Source organism: Rattus norvegicus, chromosome 1, assembly GCF_021556685.1.
Source record: "Rattus norvegicus strain SHRSP/BbbUtx chromosome 1, alternate assembly SHRSP_T2T, whole genome shotgun sequence".
NCBI lineage: Eukaryota > Metazoa > Chordata > Mammalia > Rodentia > Muridae > Rattus > Rattus norvegicus.
The window spans coordinates 134,532,675-134,549,322 of NC_141534.1; the positions used below are offsets into that span (position 1 = coordinate 134,532,675).

The 16,648-nt window shown below is 47.4% G+C and overlaps 1 protein-coding gene across 52 annotated transcripts in view; it reads left to right on the forward strand.

The window, feature by feature from the left end:
* Fam169b (family with sequence similarity 169, member B) overlaps positions 1-14,802 on the forward strand; it is an 86,226-nt gene extending 71,424 nt beyond the window's left edge. For 25 of the 52 annotated variants that reach the window (XM_087589300.1, XM_087589303.1, XM_087589350.1 and 22 more), the window contains 3 exons: positions 732-863; positions 6,072-6,174; positions 7,856-10,642. In XM_087589300.1, coding sequence (XP_087445426.1) covers positions 732-863; positions 6,072-6,174; positions 7,856-7,925 — 305 coding nt within the window. In that variant the 3' untranslated portion in view covers positions 7,926-10,642. 52 annotated transcript variants of the gene reach the window in all.
* Positions 14,803-16,648: the final 1,846 nt, after the last annotated feature.

Here is a 16,648-nt window from a genome sequence, read left to right on the forward strand (position 1 = left end):
AGAAATAATTTCATTTTTAAAAAATGCAGATGGTCCCTGACTCACCACGATGCCACCTAGGATTCTTCAGTTTGATAGTAGTGTGAGCAAACATTTAATTGGGGCTGGCTTACGGTTTAAGAGGCTCAGTCCATTATTGCCATGGCAGCAAGCATAGCCTCGAGAAATCAGATCATCTTGTCATGGCGCTGACAGCCTGTGCTATCTGAGGAGTCTGATTCCAGAATTAAAACTAACTATGGCTTGAAAATGTCTAAACTGACACTTGTACTAAACACACACAGACCCTTCCTTGCTGTCCTCTCCTAAGTGTCCTGGCCTAATACCTAATTGATGCTGCAGCATCTGCATCTCATCGTGCACTGAAAGGCGAGATGATGGGACGCCCACGGGGGATTGCAACTGTGCAATAGCATCCCGTTTATGTAGATGTAGCACCTTTGGATTTGGTGCTTCAATACCCACGTACACTAAGGGATGGTCACCTCCTAGTTGCAGCCCTGGGAGCTCAGTGCAGGATGCATGGAAGTGGAAGCCTGGGGTGAACAGGGATGATTCTGTACCCATGGGGAGTTGGTGAGAAGGGTTCAGGCGCAGCAGAACTGGGGCAGTGAGGAGGTGGAGGGTCACCACAGAAGGGCTGGGAGGGCCACACGCAGGGACTCGGAGAGAGCTGGCTGGCTGAACCAGCCTGGTGGGCGGGAGTCTGACTCATGGTTTGCCTCTCCCAGTCCTCAGGCAGTTCCTGTTGACCTGTCCAGGCGAGAGAGGGCGCTTGTGGGAGGTGGATCCCCCGGGGGCCTGGGGCCAGCGTGTTAACATCTGGCTCAAAGTTTATCTTCGGGAGCGGACGCGTCAAGATGGTGAGTGCGATGGATATCTGCCTAGGGGTCTAGTCACTCTCGCATCCATAGCTGTCCCAAATGGGGAGTTTCGCTTCCGCTGACCGAGTCTGATTCTTGTAGTTGTTACTGCTCTCGAGTATGTAGCGGAACAGAGGAGAGACTGAGACCTGACTGGGGTATTTGTTCATTGTCTATTTCTCCCCTATGACCATCTCATTTGCATGGCTCCAAAAGATGTCCCTCAGTTTAGGAACTGGAAGCTCTCTAATGGTTTCCCTTTCCCCAAATAGACTAGACCCTGGAGACATCTATGAATGTTCTCCTTTCTGTTCCTCTCTGCGGGGCTGAGGATCAGGTGCAAATGTTATTTGGAGGGGGTAACATGTACACTCGGTTGGGAATTCAAGAGTGGGCTAAGGTTTGCCGCCATAAGCCAGTCTCTGTCTGTCTCCTGTGCAGGGTCTTCTGCACAGGCACACGGTGATAGTGAATGGTGCTGTGTATATCATCATGCGTGTACGTGCGTGTGTGGTGCATGGCTTGCTAGGTATGTGCACATGTGTGTGGAGGCTGGGGGTTGATATTGAGTTCTCTTTCTTTTTTTTTTTTTTTTTTTGGTTCTTTTTTTCGGAGCTGGGGATCGAACCCAGGGCCTTGCGCTTCCTAGGTAAGCGCTCTACCACTGAGCTAAATCCCCAGCCCCTTGAGTTCTCTTTCTTATGTTATTCCATTTTATTTATTTATTTACTTAGGTTTCTGAGACAGGGTCTCCCAATGAATCTGGTGCTGACTCAGCTGGAATAGCTCTAGGGACACCCCTCCCCGCCATGCTGGAGTTGTAGAAGTAATCCACTGGGTATGACTTCTACATGGGTGCTGAGGATTCAAACTCAGATCCTCCTGCTTGTACAGCAGGCACTTTGCTGGCTGAGCCATCTCACCCAGCTCTTCTCTTCCTCCCCCTCCCCTTCCCCCTCCTCCCCTCCCTCTCCTCCTCCCTTCCCCTTTCTCCCTCTCTTTCTCATCCTCTTCCTCATCTTCCTCCTCTTCTCCTCTTCCTCTTTCTCCTCTTCTTCGTCCCCTCATCCTCCCTCCTCTTTTTCCTCTTTCTCTTCTTCTTCCTCCCCTCCCCCTCCCCTTCCTCCTCCCCCTTCTCCTTCCCCTCCTCCTCTATTTTTCTTCTTCTTTGTTCTATGAATTTCATATATGTACATGATGGCTAATGATTTTCTCCATCCTCCCTAACTTCACATCCCTCTTTTAAAAATTGTTTTTAAGATTTTTTTTTAAAAATCTCTCATTGCATCCAATTAGTGCTCTCTGTATGTGCGTGGGGGTGGGGTCAACCACCCAAGCCCAGGCAGTCTACAAGTGGCCACAGTCCAAAGAAAAGTAGCTGTCCCTCCCCAGCCCCCACCGCTCACCAGCTTCTGAGCTACAGCCGGGGCCTTGCCAGCGCCTCAGTCATCCCTGCTGGTCTGACTGGCCTGACCTTGCGAGGTTGGCGCAGGCGCAGTGGCTGTGAGTTCACGAGGCAGCCATCTTCAGCTTTTCAAGGGCCGGATGCTATCATGTCCTACAGATGCGCTGTTCCTCTACCATTGACCCTGCTGTTCTCAGACCTGGGTGGTTCCAGACAGTGCCCCGCTTTGTCAGTGAGGTGTGGATAGTGGGCTCTTCCAAGGGTGCAAGGTAGGGCTTTGATGGCAGCTTCCTCAGGGAAGGCAGAACCTTCAGATGGCCAGAGGGGAAGGAAGACATGATTGCTCCAGGATTTGTAGATGGCTTTCTGACTCCCACAGAAGTTTTCACATCTGGACAGGTTCCATGTAAGGGGCTGTGTGGGTGGGGCTTAGGTACTCAGACCTTCCAGCCTCCGGTACCTCTTGTCCTCAGTGCCCAGCATTTACATGTACTGCCCTAAGTTAGATCAGTAGCTTTTCTTCCCTTCCGTGACGCGGGCACCCGTCACATTCATCTGGATGCTTCTGCAGAAGCTGGTGGCTCATTAGGGATGGATGGGCCAGCGTATAGGCTGCCTTTCTATGTGGGTGACTGCTTTAACTCAGGTGGTGACAGGCAAGTGCCCGAGACCTTATTGATGGTAATGGCGCTAGGTCTTGCCTTAATGGCACCCTTCAGCTGTAAGGCTTAATGGGTCCTTACGGATATTAATGAGGTGAGGGAGTGCCAGGGAAGGAGGCTGGCAGGGCCATGACTATGATCCTAATGATGCAGTTAAAGGACTTGCCCTGTGGCACTGTGTTAGGAGGGAAGGGAAGCCAGCCCGTGCCCCTGGGCATGGGGCTAGCCATCCGAGTAGGTTTATAGCAGAGTTTCACAAATGAGGGTCCAGTTTTGTGCTCCGACATACACAACCATTCCTTGGCTGGGAGTGGAAAAAGCAAATGCACCTCGGAATGTGAAAATTGGCTGGCCAGAGGGGCTGGGTGGGGAGGAGGCTGTTTTGGCCTAATTGGGGAGATGGCTTCTCCTGGAGAATTCCGTTGGGGTTCATTTCAAGAGTTAGGAGCCTGTGTGGTCTAGTCAGGGGAAGCTGATCTGGAAATCAGATGCTAATCCACTCTGAGAGTCACCAACTCCTACTCTCAAATAGCGAATGTGAGGACCTTCACAGAGAATGTTCCAGAAGTCCTTTGCAGGAGGAAGAGTCATTCTTATAATTAACCTATAATTAGATTACTCAGATTCTGTAGTTTTTGAGAAAAAAAAAATTAAAGGGTCTTTTCATTCTTAAATCCTGGCTTGTTTCCAGTGTCACCCTCAGGGCTCCCAGGCAGCGTGGGGCAGTGGGTAGCCTTTAGCCACCTCATTGATGCACGCAGGGTTTTCCCAGCTGGTAAGCAGGGGCTGTGGGACATAATCATCAATCAGCACCGATGCTGGGCACCCTGCTTCCCTCTTCATGGAGATCAGCGAGTACGAGTTGACTAGAATTTCTCACAGGTCTTGCACATTCCAGAATGTTCTCTACCTTGGGCATCTCACTCACCATGTCACTTAATTTTAATCTTCAGTTAGCCAGGGATACCTAGCGTTCCTTCGTTAAATTCTTGAATATATTTTCCATATTCTAACTCTTGCTCCCGTATTTCTGCTATTCTAGAGTAGGGGTTCCCAACCTACCTAATGCTGTGGCCCTTTAATCCAGTTCCTCACGGCGTGGTGACCCCCCCCCCCCCAACCATAAAATTATTTTCGTTGCTGCTTCGTAACTGTAATTTTGCTCCTTTTATGAATCAGAGTGTAAATATCTGATACATAGGATATCTGATATGAGACCCCTGTAAAAGAGATTGTTCGACTTCCAAAGGGGTCATGACTGGTGGGTTGAGAACCGCTGTTTTAGAGGGTCTCTACCGCTTTGTGTGTGGGGAAATGAAATCGGAAGCAAACACACAACAACCCCTCCCCCCACCCCCCCTCCACACCACGCACACTGCTTTTGAGTTTGGAGAAGTCATGGACGTGCGCATTTCGAAGGGAGAGTCCCCGGCCCCATGCAAATGCTTCAGAATGTGTGTGAAGTGGCTTCATTTGTTTTCTAGGTCTTTTTAAAGTTTGCATAGCCCTAGCTGTTGATAACATCTGTGGCTTGTAATGATCCTGGAAATTGTTAGTTTTTTTTTTTTTTCCCAGACCTTTTGGGAGAGAAGTGTGTGGGAAATGTCTCCTCGACCCCCTCTCAGTTACATGGGAAACCTTTGAAACTTGACCTATAGTATCATAATTCCCTCTGCCGTGATTTCCTAGTCAGTCTGCACATGCTGGGAGGGGGGCGGGGCGAAACCAAATATGTCAACAAGGAAATGTTCTTTTGCTAGAAAAAAATATTGCTGGAAGTGTGAAATTAAAACAATTTTTCCTTTTAAAATTTCACAATTTTATTTTCTTTTTTTCTAGATGAATTTATCGTGTTCACTTTGTCACGTACCAAACAAACAAAAACAAACAAACAAACAAACAAACAAAAAACCCTAGATGGATTAAGTACATAGATGGTGATGCGAATGCTTTGCCATGGAAAGGGAAGCCTGCTTTTCTAAAGTCAGAGGGCCAGCAAACTGGAGTCCGAGACTTGTTGCAGCTTGTTCTCATTAGCTGTACGTTACATACTACAGCAGCAACAGCAATTTTACGGTGATCCAGTATGCCTGGGAATGTGGCGAGCCTAAATAACCGGCTTAGTTTACTGCGAGGAGATTATTGCAGAGCTCTGTTTTGGGCAGGTTTTATGGCTCCCTCTAGTGGCTATCATTATGCACTGCAGTCCTGAAACGGCACAGGCACCTGACTGTCTAGTTCCCCAGATAGGTTATCTTTCCAATTCGTGTATTAAAAGTTATGGGACATTAGTTGGTTAGGAATAAAATGCAAGTAAACATTTGATTCTTGTTAGCGTGAATTCTCTCACTGCACACAAAAAGATAAGGAACAATGGGAACTTGAGAACGCTTTCATCTACCCCATCTGTCCACCCATGTATTCTTTCATTTGATAACAGTGTGGGCAGGCATTTTCTTAGGCATTAGAGAGTAAGTGGATAAGGCTTATGAGGCCTCTGTATTCATTTATAAACTACGAAGTCCACAGGAAGTTACCCTTTCCTGTCTGATGCAAAAACTCTGTGTTAGAGAGATGAAGTGTGCTGAAAGGGGTTTTAAGTGCTTAGAATTATTTTTTTTTTAAGATTTATTTATTTTATGTATGTGAGTACACTGTTGCTGTCTTCAGGCACACCAGAAGAGGGCATCAGATCTCATTACAGATGGTTGTGAGCCACCATGTGGTTGCTGGGAATTGAACTCAGGGCCTCTGGAAGAGCAGTCAGTGCTCTTAACCACTGAGCCATCTCTCCAGCCCTTAAATTTTTTCCAAACCAAATTTTTATTAAGATCTAATACCCGAATGATATAGATGACCTTGAACTTCTGGTCCTCCTACCTCAAGGTCCCGGATGCCAGGTGGGCGCCACCACGCATGGTGTATGTGATGCTGGAGATTGAAGCCAGGCGTGCTGTGCGTGCAGAACACTCTCCTAGTGGAGCTGCATCCCTGCCACTGAACCACTACCACTTTACATCCCTGACACCTTGCAGCTGGCCTCAGAGGACAGCAGTGTAGCAAAGATCAAAGCAGAGAATGGAGTGGGGCCCCAGCATCGATGTGCAGGGAGAGGTTCGCTTATCCTGTTCTCTTGTTTAGGGAGCACTGTGCACCCTAAATGTTCTGAAGAGGACACGGACACTCCCAGGCAGACCTCTCAGGATGATGGACCCACACACTTTAATCAAGGAGAAAGCCACAGGTACAGTCTCGATGTGTCATTTCACAGCCTCTCTCTCCCCTTAGCGATCACTGGCCTTTTTTAGTGACCGCCTGGCAGCTCCCAGCTCCTTGGACACCTGGTCTGCCGGGCTTCTCCCTGGCAGTGGGCCATGCTGATGTCGAGGATAGAGGGAGGGAATGGGATAAGAGGAGACCTTTACAAGTACACTTTTTGTTTTTGCAGTTCCATCTCTTGGACAGACAAGCACTCATGAAGTCAGAAGGAAACTAGGAGCCTGACCCAGGCATCCTTAGAGAATTAGTGAAAAGTTTGAATTTCAAATCTGGCTGCAGACCAGCATTTTTAGCATAGAACAAAAGCAAAGAGAAATCCACCTTGCTCTTTTCCCACTGCCTCCCTGCTCTGGCTGCTAGAAAGAGGATGAAGTTGGGAGTTTGGGAGATGCTCCAGGGTGACTGGAGTCTTGAGGGGAAATAGGTTACCAAGTCTTTCTTAGCATCTCAGTGCTCAATATTTGATAAGATTTGGGTGTTTTCCCTGAAGCCAGCACACTGGGTGATTGCTCTGAAATCCTTCAAGAGTCAAGTCTAAGACCTAACTCTTGTACATGTGAAGCAACAGGGCTCATTCTGTTAAGCAGATGATTTCTGGGACAAGATTCCACAGAGGCATAAGATATTCCAGTGAGTCTTGGCTCATCTTTGAAAGTTGTACATGGGTAAACATTTGCCCTCAGTTAAAACACTTTCCACTTGTATATATTGCATTGACCACGGTCACTGCCCCATTCCCCTCTGTTTTTCCCATTCCCCTCCCCCTGACCCTCTTTCTTCTCCTAACCCTTCCTCCTTACACAGTCCCGCTACACCACCGTCCCGCTACACCACCGTCCCGCTATAGCACCGTCCTGCTACACCAATGAAGAAAATGTCCCACCCCTTCCTTCAACCAGCAGCTGCACAAAGCTTTGTATAATCTCGGTGTATTTGTGTACTCCTGTGAGTCCAGCCCAAAAGAGGTAGAGGCAGGAAAATCAGGGCATTCTTAGCTTCCTGGAGAGTTCAAGGACATTTTGGAACACACGAGACCCTGTAACAAATAAACAAACAGAGAAATAGACAAAAAAGAAGTCTAGTTGTGCCTTGGTGTCTATGGGAGTTGGTTTCAGGACCCTCCCAAGCTCCTGGTGTAAAACGGTGTCCCTGTTTCATTCACCCTCCCGCACACGTGACATCATCTCTAGATGTCTTGGGCACCCAGTGCAGTGAGCACCACAGAAATAGTTGTTCAGGGGGCTGGGGATTTAGCTCAGTGGTAGAGCGCTTACCTAGGAAGTGCAAGGCACTGGGTTCGGTCCCCAGCTCCGAAAAAAAGAACAAAACAAAACAAAAAACAAACAAAAAAAAAAAAAAGAAAATAGTTGTTCAGTACTGTTGATAATGACCTGGGAAGTGTGGGCATGCCCAGTACAGCCTGAGTGGTTTTGGAGTCTTCTGACTTGTGGTTAGCTGAATCTGTCCATCAGATGCTGGTGCTGAATGCATGGCCCTCTTGCTCTGCTCTGACCTTACTCAAGTCTTATATAGGCTGGCCTTTGGGTCCATCCAGCAAATATGTACACAATGTGGACCTGCACTGTCCAGCATGACCTCATCACGGTGTTTGAGGTGAACGCTTTTGCTTTATGTTCTGATTTCAGGAACGGATCATTGGAGAACCGGAGAGGACACAGAATGACCAACAATGTATCAAAACTTGGATATCCCTGAGACCCTCCTGGGATGAGATAGAGGGGAAGGGAGCTCAGAGGACATTGGCAGCCTCTGGGCTGGTTGGTGAGCCATGGCAGAAGCATGTGAGGAAGAGAGTTAGGTGTGAACTTGACACCTAACTCCTGAGAGGTCCGTCTGGATTCCCCAGGATCTGAGCCTGAGGGTGGTGTCCATTATCTCTGGCTCCCCTTGTAGGGTCTGAAGAACTCAATGGGAGCCACTTTTGAAAGGCAACTGATGGCAGATCCAAGACTTCAGAAGCTCATTCCTTTACCACTGCGTCTATTCCCAAGGTGTATAGGAGGGAGTTGCATGAGACCACGCGAATGAGTGTGTCCCCTTTCCCTTGGTGGAAATTGTCTCAGAGATGGACCAAGGTACCCATCCATGTTGTACATTCAACCCTGCAGTAACCTCAGACCCTGACACCAGAGCGTTTCAGGGGGGGCTTGTCTGTCACTTCAGAGCTCCTTGAGGGCAAGCACCAGGGTTGGATAATGTCAACTATGCCAGGGCCAGAGGGTAGCTAGCCACTGTGCACCTTGGACTGCATTAGGCCCAGTGTTGCCTTCAATGCTATTGCGTCCAGATGTCTGGATGTGGGAGGAGGATTTCTCCCAGAGAAAGCTGGCCTTGAATGGTCAAACAACATACTCTGTGGGACCTTACAGTCATCAAAGCATTCAGCTCTTTGCTTATTTCTTATTTCTACATAAGCACACACATGCTTGTATCATGCATGCCTACACACATACATCTCTCATTTTCTCTCTCTTCTGTTTCTTTCATTTCTTCTCTTCCTTTCTCCCCCTTCCTCTACCCATTTATCTGTATATATGTGTGTATACATACTGTGATGGTTTGTATCCACTAGGCCCAGGGAGTGGTACTCTTGGAAGGTATGACCCTGTTGGAGTAGGTGTGTCACTGTGGATGTGGGCTTTTAGACCCTCACCCTAGCTGCCTGGGACTGAGTCTTCCACTAGCAGCCTTCAGATGAAGATGCAGAACTCTCAGCTCTGCCTGTCCCATGCCTGCCTGGATGCTGCCATGCTCCTACCTTGATGATAATGGACTGAACCTCTGAACCTGTAAGCCAGACCCAATTAAATGTTTTTATAAGAGTTGCCTTGGTCATGGTGTCTGTTCACAGCATAAAACCCTAAGATACACACACACACACACAACCATACATGCACATGCTCTCTCTCTCTCTCTCTCTCTCTCTCTCTCTCTCTCTCTCTCTCTCTCTCTCTCGATTCACTTCTATATCCCCTACCATCTGTCTCTCTTGCTCCTTCCTTTCTTCTTTCTTCCATCCACCCATCCACCTACCCACCAGTATGCTTTCTGTGGAACAAACTCTGTGTTGTGCTTGGGACATTAAGCTGAGGCTTGGTTTCAGCCTCAGGGAGATGCTCTCTCTGGGTGGGCTGTCCTTGAGTGTCCCCTGCAGTTTCTCTTTGTAAAGAGGGAGGGGCCCAACTGTAATGAAGCAGAACTTGCAGCTCCATATTGGGACATCACGAGGCCCCCATTTGCACATGGTGTTTGAAGGAAGCCCAGACCACAGATGTGAAATGAGCATCCAAGGGGTGCTTTTTGTGGGACCCCACACATCCTTTAACATGTAGTTTGTGTGTTGTGAAGATTTTGTGTTTTCTGTTTATATGAGAATTAACTGGGATTTAATAACATTATTGTTCAGTAAAGCCCTTCTATGAATTAATAACTGTAGGATTTGCAAAGTGCCCATGGAGTTAGGAGAGGTTCTCTGGATTGGAGAAGTACCCTCCCTGGTGGTGGCACAGTGGATGCCATTCCTAGGTTGGTGCAGGTGCTGTCTAGGAGGACACCTAAGGATCTCTTGCTTGTCACTGTTTGGAGAGCCTGTTTATACAATGTCATCAATTCTGTTTTTACTCAGTTTCTTTAGGAACTTGCCTTCCCCACTCACTTTGAGACAGGGTCTTACTGTGTAACCCAGGCTACACAAACACACCATTTCTGTCTTAGTCTCCAGAGTGCTGGGATGACAGTGCCCAGGGTGTTTCTATTAGTTTTTTTTAAATGATTTATTTACTTATGTATGTATATAAGTAAGACTGTTACTGTCTTCAGACACACTAGAAGAGGGCATCAGATCTCATTACAGATGGTTGTGAGCCATCATGTGGTTGCTGGGATTTGAACTCAGGACCTGTGGAAGAGCGGACAGTGCTCTTAACTGCTGAGCCATCTCTCCAGCCCTTATATTGGTTTTAAACAGTTGTTGCTAATATAGTTTACTGAATGTAAAAGTGATTTTCAGGGCTTCTGCAGCCACTGCCTAAAATAAGTGTTGTGTCCATTGGCACCCTTTCCCTAGGTGTCCCATCCACACTCTCTGCTTAGAGAGGCCTACTCTGAGCATGTTACATAACTGCAGTCTTATCTTAGATTTTATCAGCAGCTGGCTCTCTTCACTTAGGATGACAATGATCAGAGGTCTGCCTGTGTTACAGCATGTGTCAGCACTCCATTCCTTTTCAGGACTGAATAATATTCCACCACATGGAGATATGACACTGCATTTGTTCATCCATTCACCAGCTGATGGGCTGTTGGATTGAGTTCTAGCTTTGGCTGAAATAATAATATTGAGATTATTGCTTTAATTTCCATTTTCCCAATTGTCAAATAAATTGGAAACTTTTCAGATTATTTATTAGCCATTTGTGTTTCTAGTGTTTCTTCTTTTGGGATCTATTTGTTCAGTTTACTGGCCAGTTTACTCAATGACTATTTTTGGTGTTTATGTTTCTCAGGGTATTTTTTTAATATTGTATATACTAACCTTCTGTATTATCGTTGCTTTTAATGCCAGTGTATCACAAACTAGAATCACCTGACTAGGGAGCCTCACTTGAAGAAGTGTCAGCCCTGATTGATGTGGCAAGACCTGCCCTGATTGTGGGCAGCACCTTCTGGTAGAGCCTGGATGAAAGGGTTTGTCAGAAGGAAGCTCATCTGTATCAGCACCCTTGGCCTCCTCCTGGTGGCTGAGTGGATTTACCTATTGCTCCTGCTAATTCCACCACAGACAGCAGAACCGTTGTTTCCAGTGTCACTGTGGGCCAAGGACCAGTGTCTCCCCAGGAACCTTACAGGTCTCCAGCACCAGATTGGGTCTGCTGAAGTGCCAGGCCAGGTGGACTGAGAAGCTCCCACCAGCTCCCCTCTCCTGCTTCAGTGAGAGAGACCGTGGGACTCCTACTGCTGGGGCACCAGCCTCACGGACAGAGTAACCGCCAGGTATGCAGCTTTAGGGGTGATCCTGCTGTTACTACCTAAGGCTGACTGTACCGGCTGGTTCTGTGTGTCAACCTGACACAAGCTGGAGTTAACACAGAGAAAGGAGCCTCCCTTGAGGAAATTCCTCCATGAGACCCAGCTGTAAGGCATTTTCTCAACTAGTGATCAAGTGGGGGAGGGCCAGACCATTGTGGGTGGTGCTGTCCCTGGACTGGTGGTCCTGGGTTCTATAAGAAAGCAAACTGAGAAGGCAGGGGAAGCAAGCCGGTAACATTCCTCCATGGCCTCTTCACTAGCTCCTGCCTCCTGATCTGCTTGAGTTCCAGCCTTGGCTTCCTTTGGTGATGAAAAGCAATGTGGAAGTGTAAGCTGAATAAACCCTTTCCTCCCCAACTTGCTTCTTGGTCATGATGTTTTGTTGTACAGAAATAGAAACCCTGACTAAGACACTGATCTTCTAATCCATCTCTCTCTCTCTCTCTCTCTCTCTCTCTCTCTCTCTCTCTCTCTCTCTCACACACACACACACACACATCTGTGTGGTCATGGTGTCTCCACACAGCAACAGAACAATAAGACAGAAGTTGCTCCACACAGCAATATCATGTGATAGGCCTGACCATGCTGTTTGCTGGAAGAATGTGGAAGACTTTGGGACTTTGAATGCTCTAATGCTCTGCACTAATTAACTTGAGTGCTGGAAGTGACTCAATGGAACATCCTAGTAGGATCATGGAGGAGAGAGTAGGGCTGAGGATGATGCAGACTCTGCAGGTGCACCTCAAGAAGTTTCTGAGGGCAAGAAATATTAGCAAGAGACCTAGAGAACGTGCTTACGCTTTGGCAAAGAATGTACGTGTCTGCTTTCTGCCCTTGCCTTAAAAACCTACCTGAGCATTATTGAAGAATTTTAGATTCGTGTCCTTGGCAGAGGAGATTTCAAGACGGCCTAGTATTGACTGTATCACACGGTTACTAGTGGCCACTCATAGGCAGATCCCAATGAAAAAGAAGGAGCAAGGCAAAGAGAAATAAAAATGTACATTGGGAAACGAAGCCAAACTCTGTGCTCAAGGAGAGTTTTTTTTAAAAGGCTCATTTTTTAAATGGAATAAAGGGAGTGTAACTTCAGGGCAAGACCCCACCCAGCTAATCTGCAACCTAGAAAGAGATAAAAGACTTGGGATATTTTTAGGCTTAAACAACAAAGGAAAGTTTACGCAAATGCAAGTCAGTGACTGGGGCAAGTTCAAGCACCAGCAAGCAGCAGAACTTGGCGGCCTCAGCCATAAACCTTTATGAAGTTCTGGCTTTATCAAGGAATATGATATGGGAAAGGGGCTCTGGAACCTTCCTCTGTGGCTAAAGAAAGCCAAGGAGGCACAGGAATCCCCGTGTGAAGGCCCAGAGAAGCCATTATGTGAAACTGTGAAAACTAAGCTTGGATTTTATTGGAAACTTCAAAAAGTTGGAGATGCCAACGCCGTGGGATACCTGCCAGGAAGAGCTGATAACAGGGAGTGGAACCATTCCAAGAGAAAGAAGTGTGCTGCAGTCAACGACACTGGAAGGAGTTGGAGATCTGAAGAGCACTTTGACATCAGACATGGAGATGCAGAATTTGGAGTTTGCCCAGCTGGCCTTCAGTCTTGATTTGGTCCAGTGTTTCCTCACTGAGCTCCCTTTCCTCCCTGTTGGAGTGGTAATGTATGTTCTGTGCCATTGTATGTTGGAAGCATGTAATTTGCCTCCTGGTTTTTTAGGAGGTCACAGTTAAGAGATTGCAAGAGTCTCAGAGGTGGCTTTGGACTTTAGAAAAGGTTTGAAACAGAAAGACTATGGGGATTTTGGACTTGGACTAAATGCATTTTGCATTATGATATAAGCCAGTGGGGTCAGGGAACAGGATGTGGTAGTTTAAATAAGAATGGTCCTCATAGGCTCATTTGTTTAAATGCTTGGTCCCCAGTTAGTGGAACTGTTTGGGAAGGATTATGAGGTGTGGCCTTGCTGGTGTAGGTGTGTCATTGGGGGTGAGCTTTGAGGTTTCAAAAACCCATGCCAGGCCCAGTGTCTCTTCCTGCCTGCAGACTGCTGATTATGATACAGCTCTCAGTTACTTTTTCAGCACCATCCCTGGCTGCCATCCTGCTCCCAGCCATTATGATAATGGACTGACCCTCTGAAGCTGTACGCAAGCCCCCAATTAAATGCTTTCTCTTGGTGTGTCTTCACAATAATACAACAGCAACTAAGATAGTGTATGTTTTTAGGCACACACACACACACACACACACGCACGCACACACACCATCCCATTGGTTCTGTTCTTTTTGAGAATACTGGTTTATATATCCTGTCTATAGAAGGCAATCTGAACACTTGAATTTGTAGTTCTCTTTGTAGAGAGTAACTGGTCTGTAGCTAGAAGGTGCTCCTTCCCCCCAAATCCCAGGATCGGGGATAGAACCCAGGGCCTCCCGATGTCCAGCCAGAGTGGCTTCTACCCTGCCCTGCAGATGGCAGTTTTAAGTTAGGTCCTTGAGTTTTCATTTTGAGAAGTTGTGTGTATTAGAGTTCTCTAGAGAAACAGGTAGAATGAATCTATATATGGAAAGGAGATTTATTATACTGACTCATAGGTTATGATCCTGTTATTCTAACAATGGCTGCCTAGGAACGGAAGGTCCAAGAGTCTCGTAGTTTTTCAGTCCACAAGGCTGGACGTCTCAGTCGGTCTTCGGTATCCAGTGGGATCCTGAAGGTGTAGATTGTAATGTCAGTGACGGAGTGGACTTGCCAGCGAGCGTGAAGGCAAGCAGGCAGAGGGCAAGCTTCCTTCTTCCATGTCCTTGTATAAGCTGACAGCAGAAGGTGTGGCCCAACTCAAAGATCCAATTAGAATTGAATCCAGGTCTGTCCTCCATTTCTGGGTTTTAGTTACTTCCGGGTATAGTCAAGTTGACAACCAAGAATAGCACCACACTGAGATACACGTTTTCTCCGTCGGCTCTTCCTCTTTGGTGCCTTTGCTTCAGAGCACAGAAAACTGCTGTGGAAAAGGGAGAGAAATGAGTGGATGCTGTCCTGAGCTTGAACCACCACACAAGAGCAAGGAGTCCCAGAGTGTTCCCAGCTGAAGCTCTGGCCAGGAGAGCCCCAGGTCAGCTCCAGACAAGACATCAGGAGGGAGTGATTTCCTTCCATGCCACAGTGATCGAGGTGCTTCTGTGAGGAATCAAAGGCTGCTTAATGGAATTGGCTAATCCTTTACAACTTCATTTCCATCAGACATGGCGCATTTGCTTGAGACTCTGACAAAGAGTAGACAGAATGGGGAGAAGCTAGTCAGCCTCAGGACAGCAAGCTTGGTGATACTGGAGACAGAAATTAAGGCCAGAACTGGATGCCTCCTGTGCTTACAGTACAGTGGCCATGACTGCCTGGTGCCCAGCTCTCTGAGGTGGCGTTCAGGGAGGTTCTGGGATGTGGGGATATGGAGTAGGCAAGCAGTGCTATGATGATTGATTCATTTTATAAATGAAAATAAATACTTAGGGTTTTTTGCTCTTTCTTTTGAGACAGTTTTTCCCCCCTGTGTAGCTCTGGCTGTCCTGGAGCTCCCTTGCAGACCAGGCTGGCCTTGGACTCAGACCTGCCCTCCTCTGCCTCCCAAGCGCTGGGATTAAAGGTGTATTTTTTCTGTTTTTCATCTTGCTAGCCCTAGTTGGTCTTGTACCAGCCAACTCCCTGCTTCAGTTTCCTGAATTCTATAGGATTCTACAGTTTCTATGTTAGGAAAAAAAAAAACAAATGTGTGTGTGTGTGTGTGTGTGTGTGTGTGTGTGTGTGTGTGCACACATGCATGCATATTACATATTAGAGCCAGGACCTTCTGCAGCTAGGCCAGTGCCTAGATACTGATCTATATCTCCAGCCTCCAGAAATAAAAGTAAGCTTCATTTTAAAACTGGCCGAAGCTTAAAAAGTTTGATAAAAGTTGCTTCATCCTTCTCAAAAGCTTGTATGTGCCAATGTGCTTCCACCTCCTCTTGTGTGGTACAGGATTCCTTCAGTCCTCGTGACAGTCGAGAGGAGAGCTGGGGAGAAGGAGTGCCACTCCGTGATCTCTCTAGTAACATGTGGTTGACAGGAGTCACACCAGGGTTTGAGTCCAAAGACCTGGCCCATTGCCTTTTGATAAATAACAATGCCCAGACACTGCAGTTCCAAGCCTCATGGGCATTGTTGGACATGTATAGACCAACAGCCCGAGAAGGATCCTCTGAAAGCTCAAGGGGCAGTGCCGGGGACAGAAGCGTTTGCTCGGTAAATGTCCCATCCACCTCCTTCTGACTTCGGGTGGCTCCAGCTCTTCATTTACTGCATCCCATCTGTGGATTCAACAACTCCCGGAATGTGTGCTATACAAAGTTGCCAGTGTAAGCCTGTTTCCCCTGTCATTATGCCCCCCAATGACACAGCTTAACAACTATTCACACAGCATTTGCACATTAGATTCTGGGTGTCATCTTGCAATGACTTAGTCTTTAGAATGCGAATTCTATGCAAATACAGCATTTAAAAAAAAGATTTATTTATTTTATGTATGTGAGTACACTGTCGCTGTCTTCAGACACACCAGAAGAGGGCATCGGATCTCATAACAGATGGTTGTGGACCACCATGTGGTTGCTGGGAATTGAACTCAGGACCTCTGGAAGAGCAGTCAGTGCTCTTAAGGGCTGAGCCATCTCCTCCAGCCCCCCCGAACAGCGTTTTATATGAAACACTGGAGAGTCTCAGATCCAGAGATAGGATAGGAGGGTTGCTTTAGGACTGATCCACATGGGATTCCAAAGGTCTGTGTTTGGTCCTGACCTGCAGAATTTGCACTCGTGTGTAATCAGGATCCCTGCACACCATGCTTCATCTACGTCGCAGACTCCGCCCTGTTGAACGGCAGAGAATGTAATCCAGGTGACTCCACACTCCTTCCAGAGTCAACTCCAGACAGGACTGCACGTCTTTCTTTTTGTCACCTACTAGAAGGGCAGAGGCTCGGTGATACTGAGCATCATCCGAGCTTGCCCCAAACTGGTGGCACCTCCATGGTTGTTCCATCGTCCTTTCTGGGCTCCCAGTCATGCCGGCCACGGAACTGAGCTGGTGACCTTTCCCACCTGGACCCTGCCTGTGACCGTATTAGCACCAGCCCATGATGGTGCCACCACCTCCCCTAGTACTAACCATGAAGTTACACCATGACTTGCTGGTTTTCTTCTTCCTGTCTGTTCTGTTCCTGTTTCTGTCTGCGATCATTTGTCTGCCTCTCTTCCTGAAATGCAATAGCTGTGCTTTGGGGCCCATTTGGAACCCCCAGGCACCCACCCCGCAGCTCTGGGACCCAGGCCACTTCTGCAGCG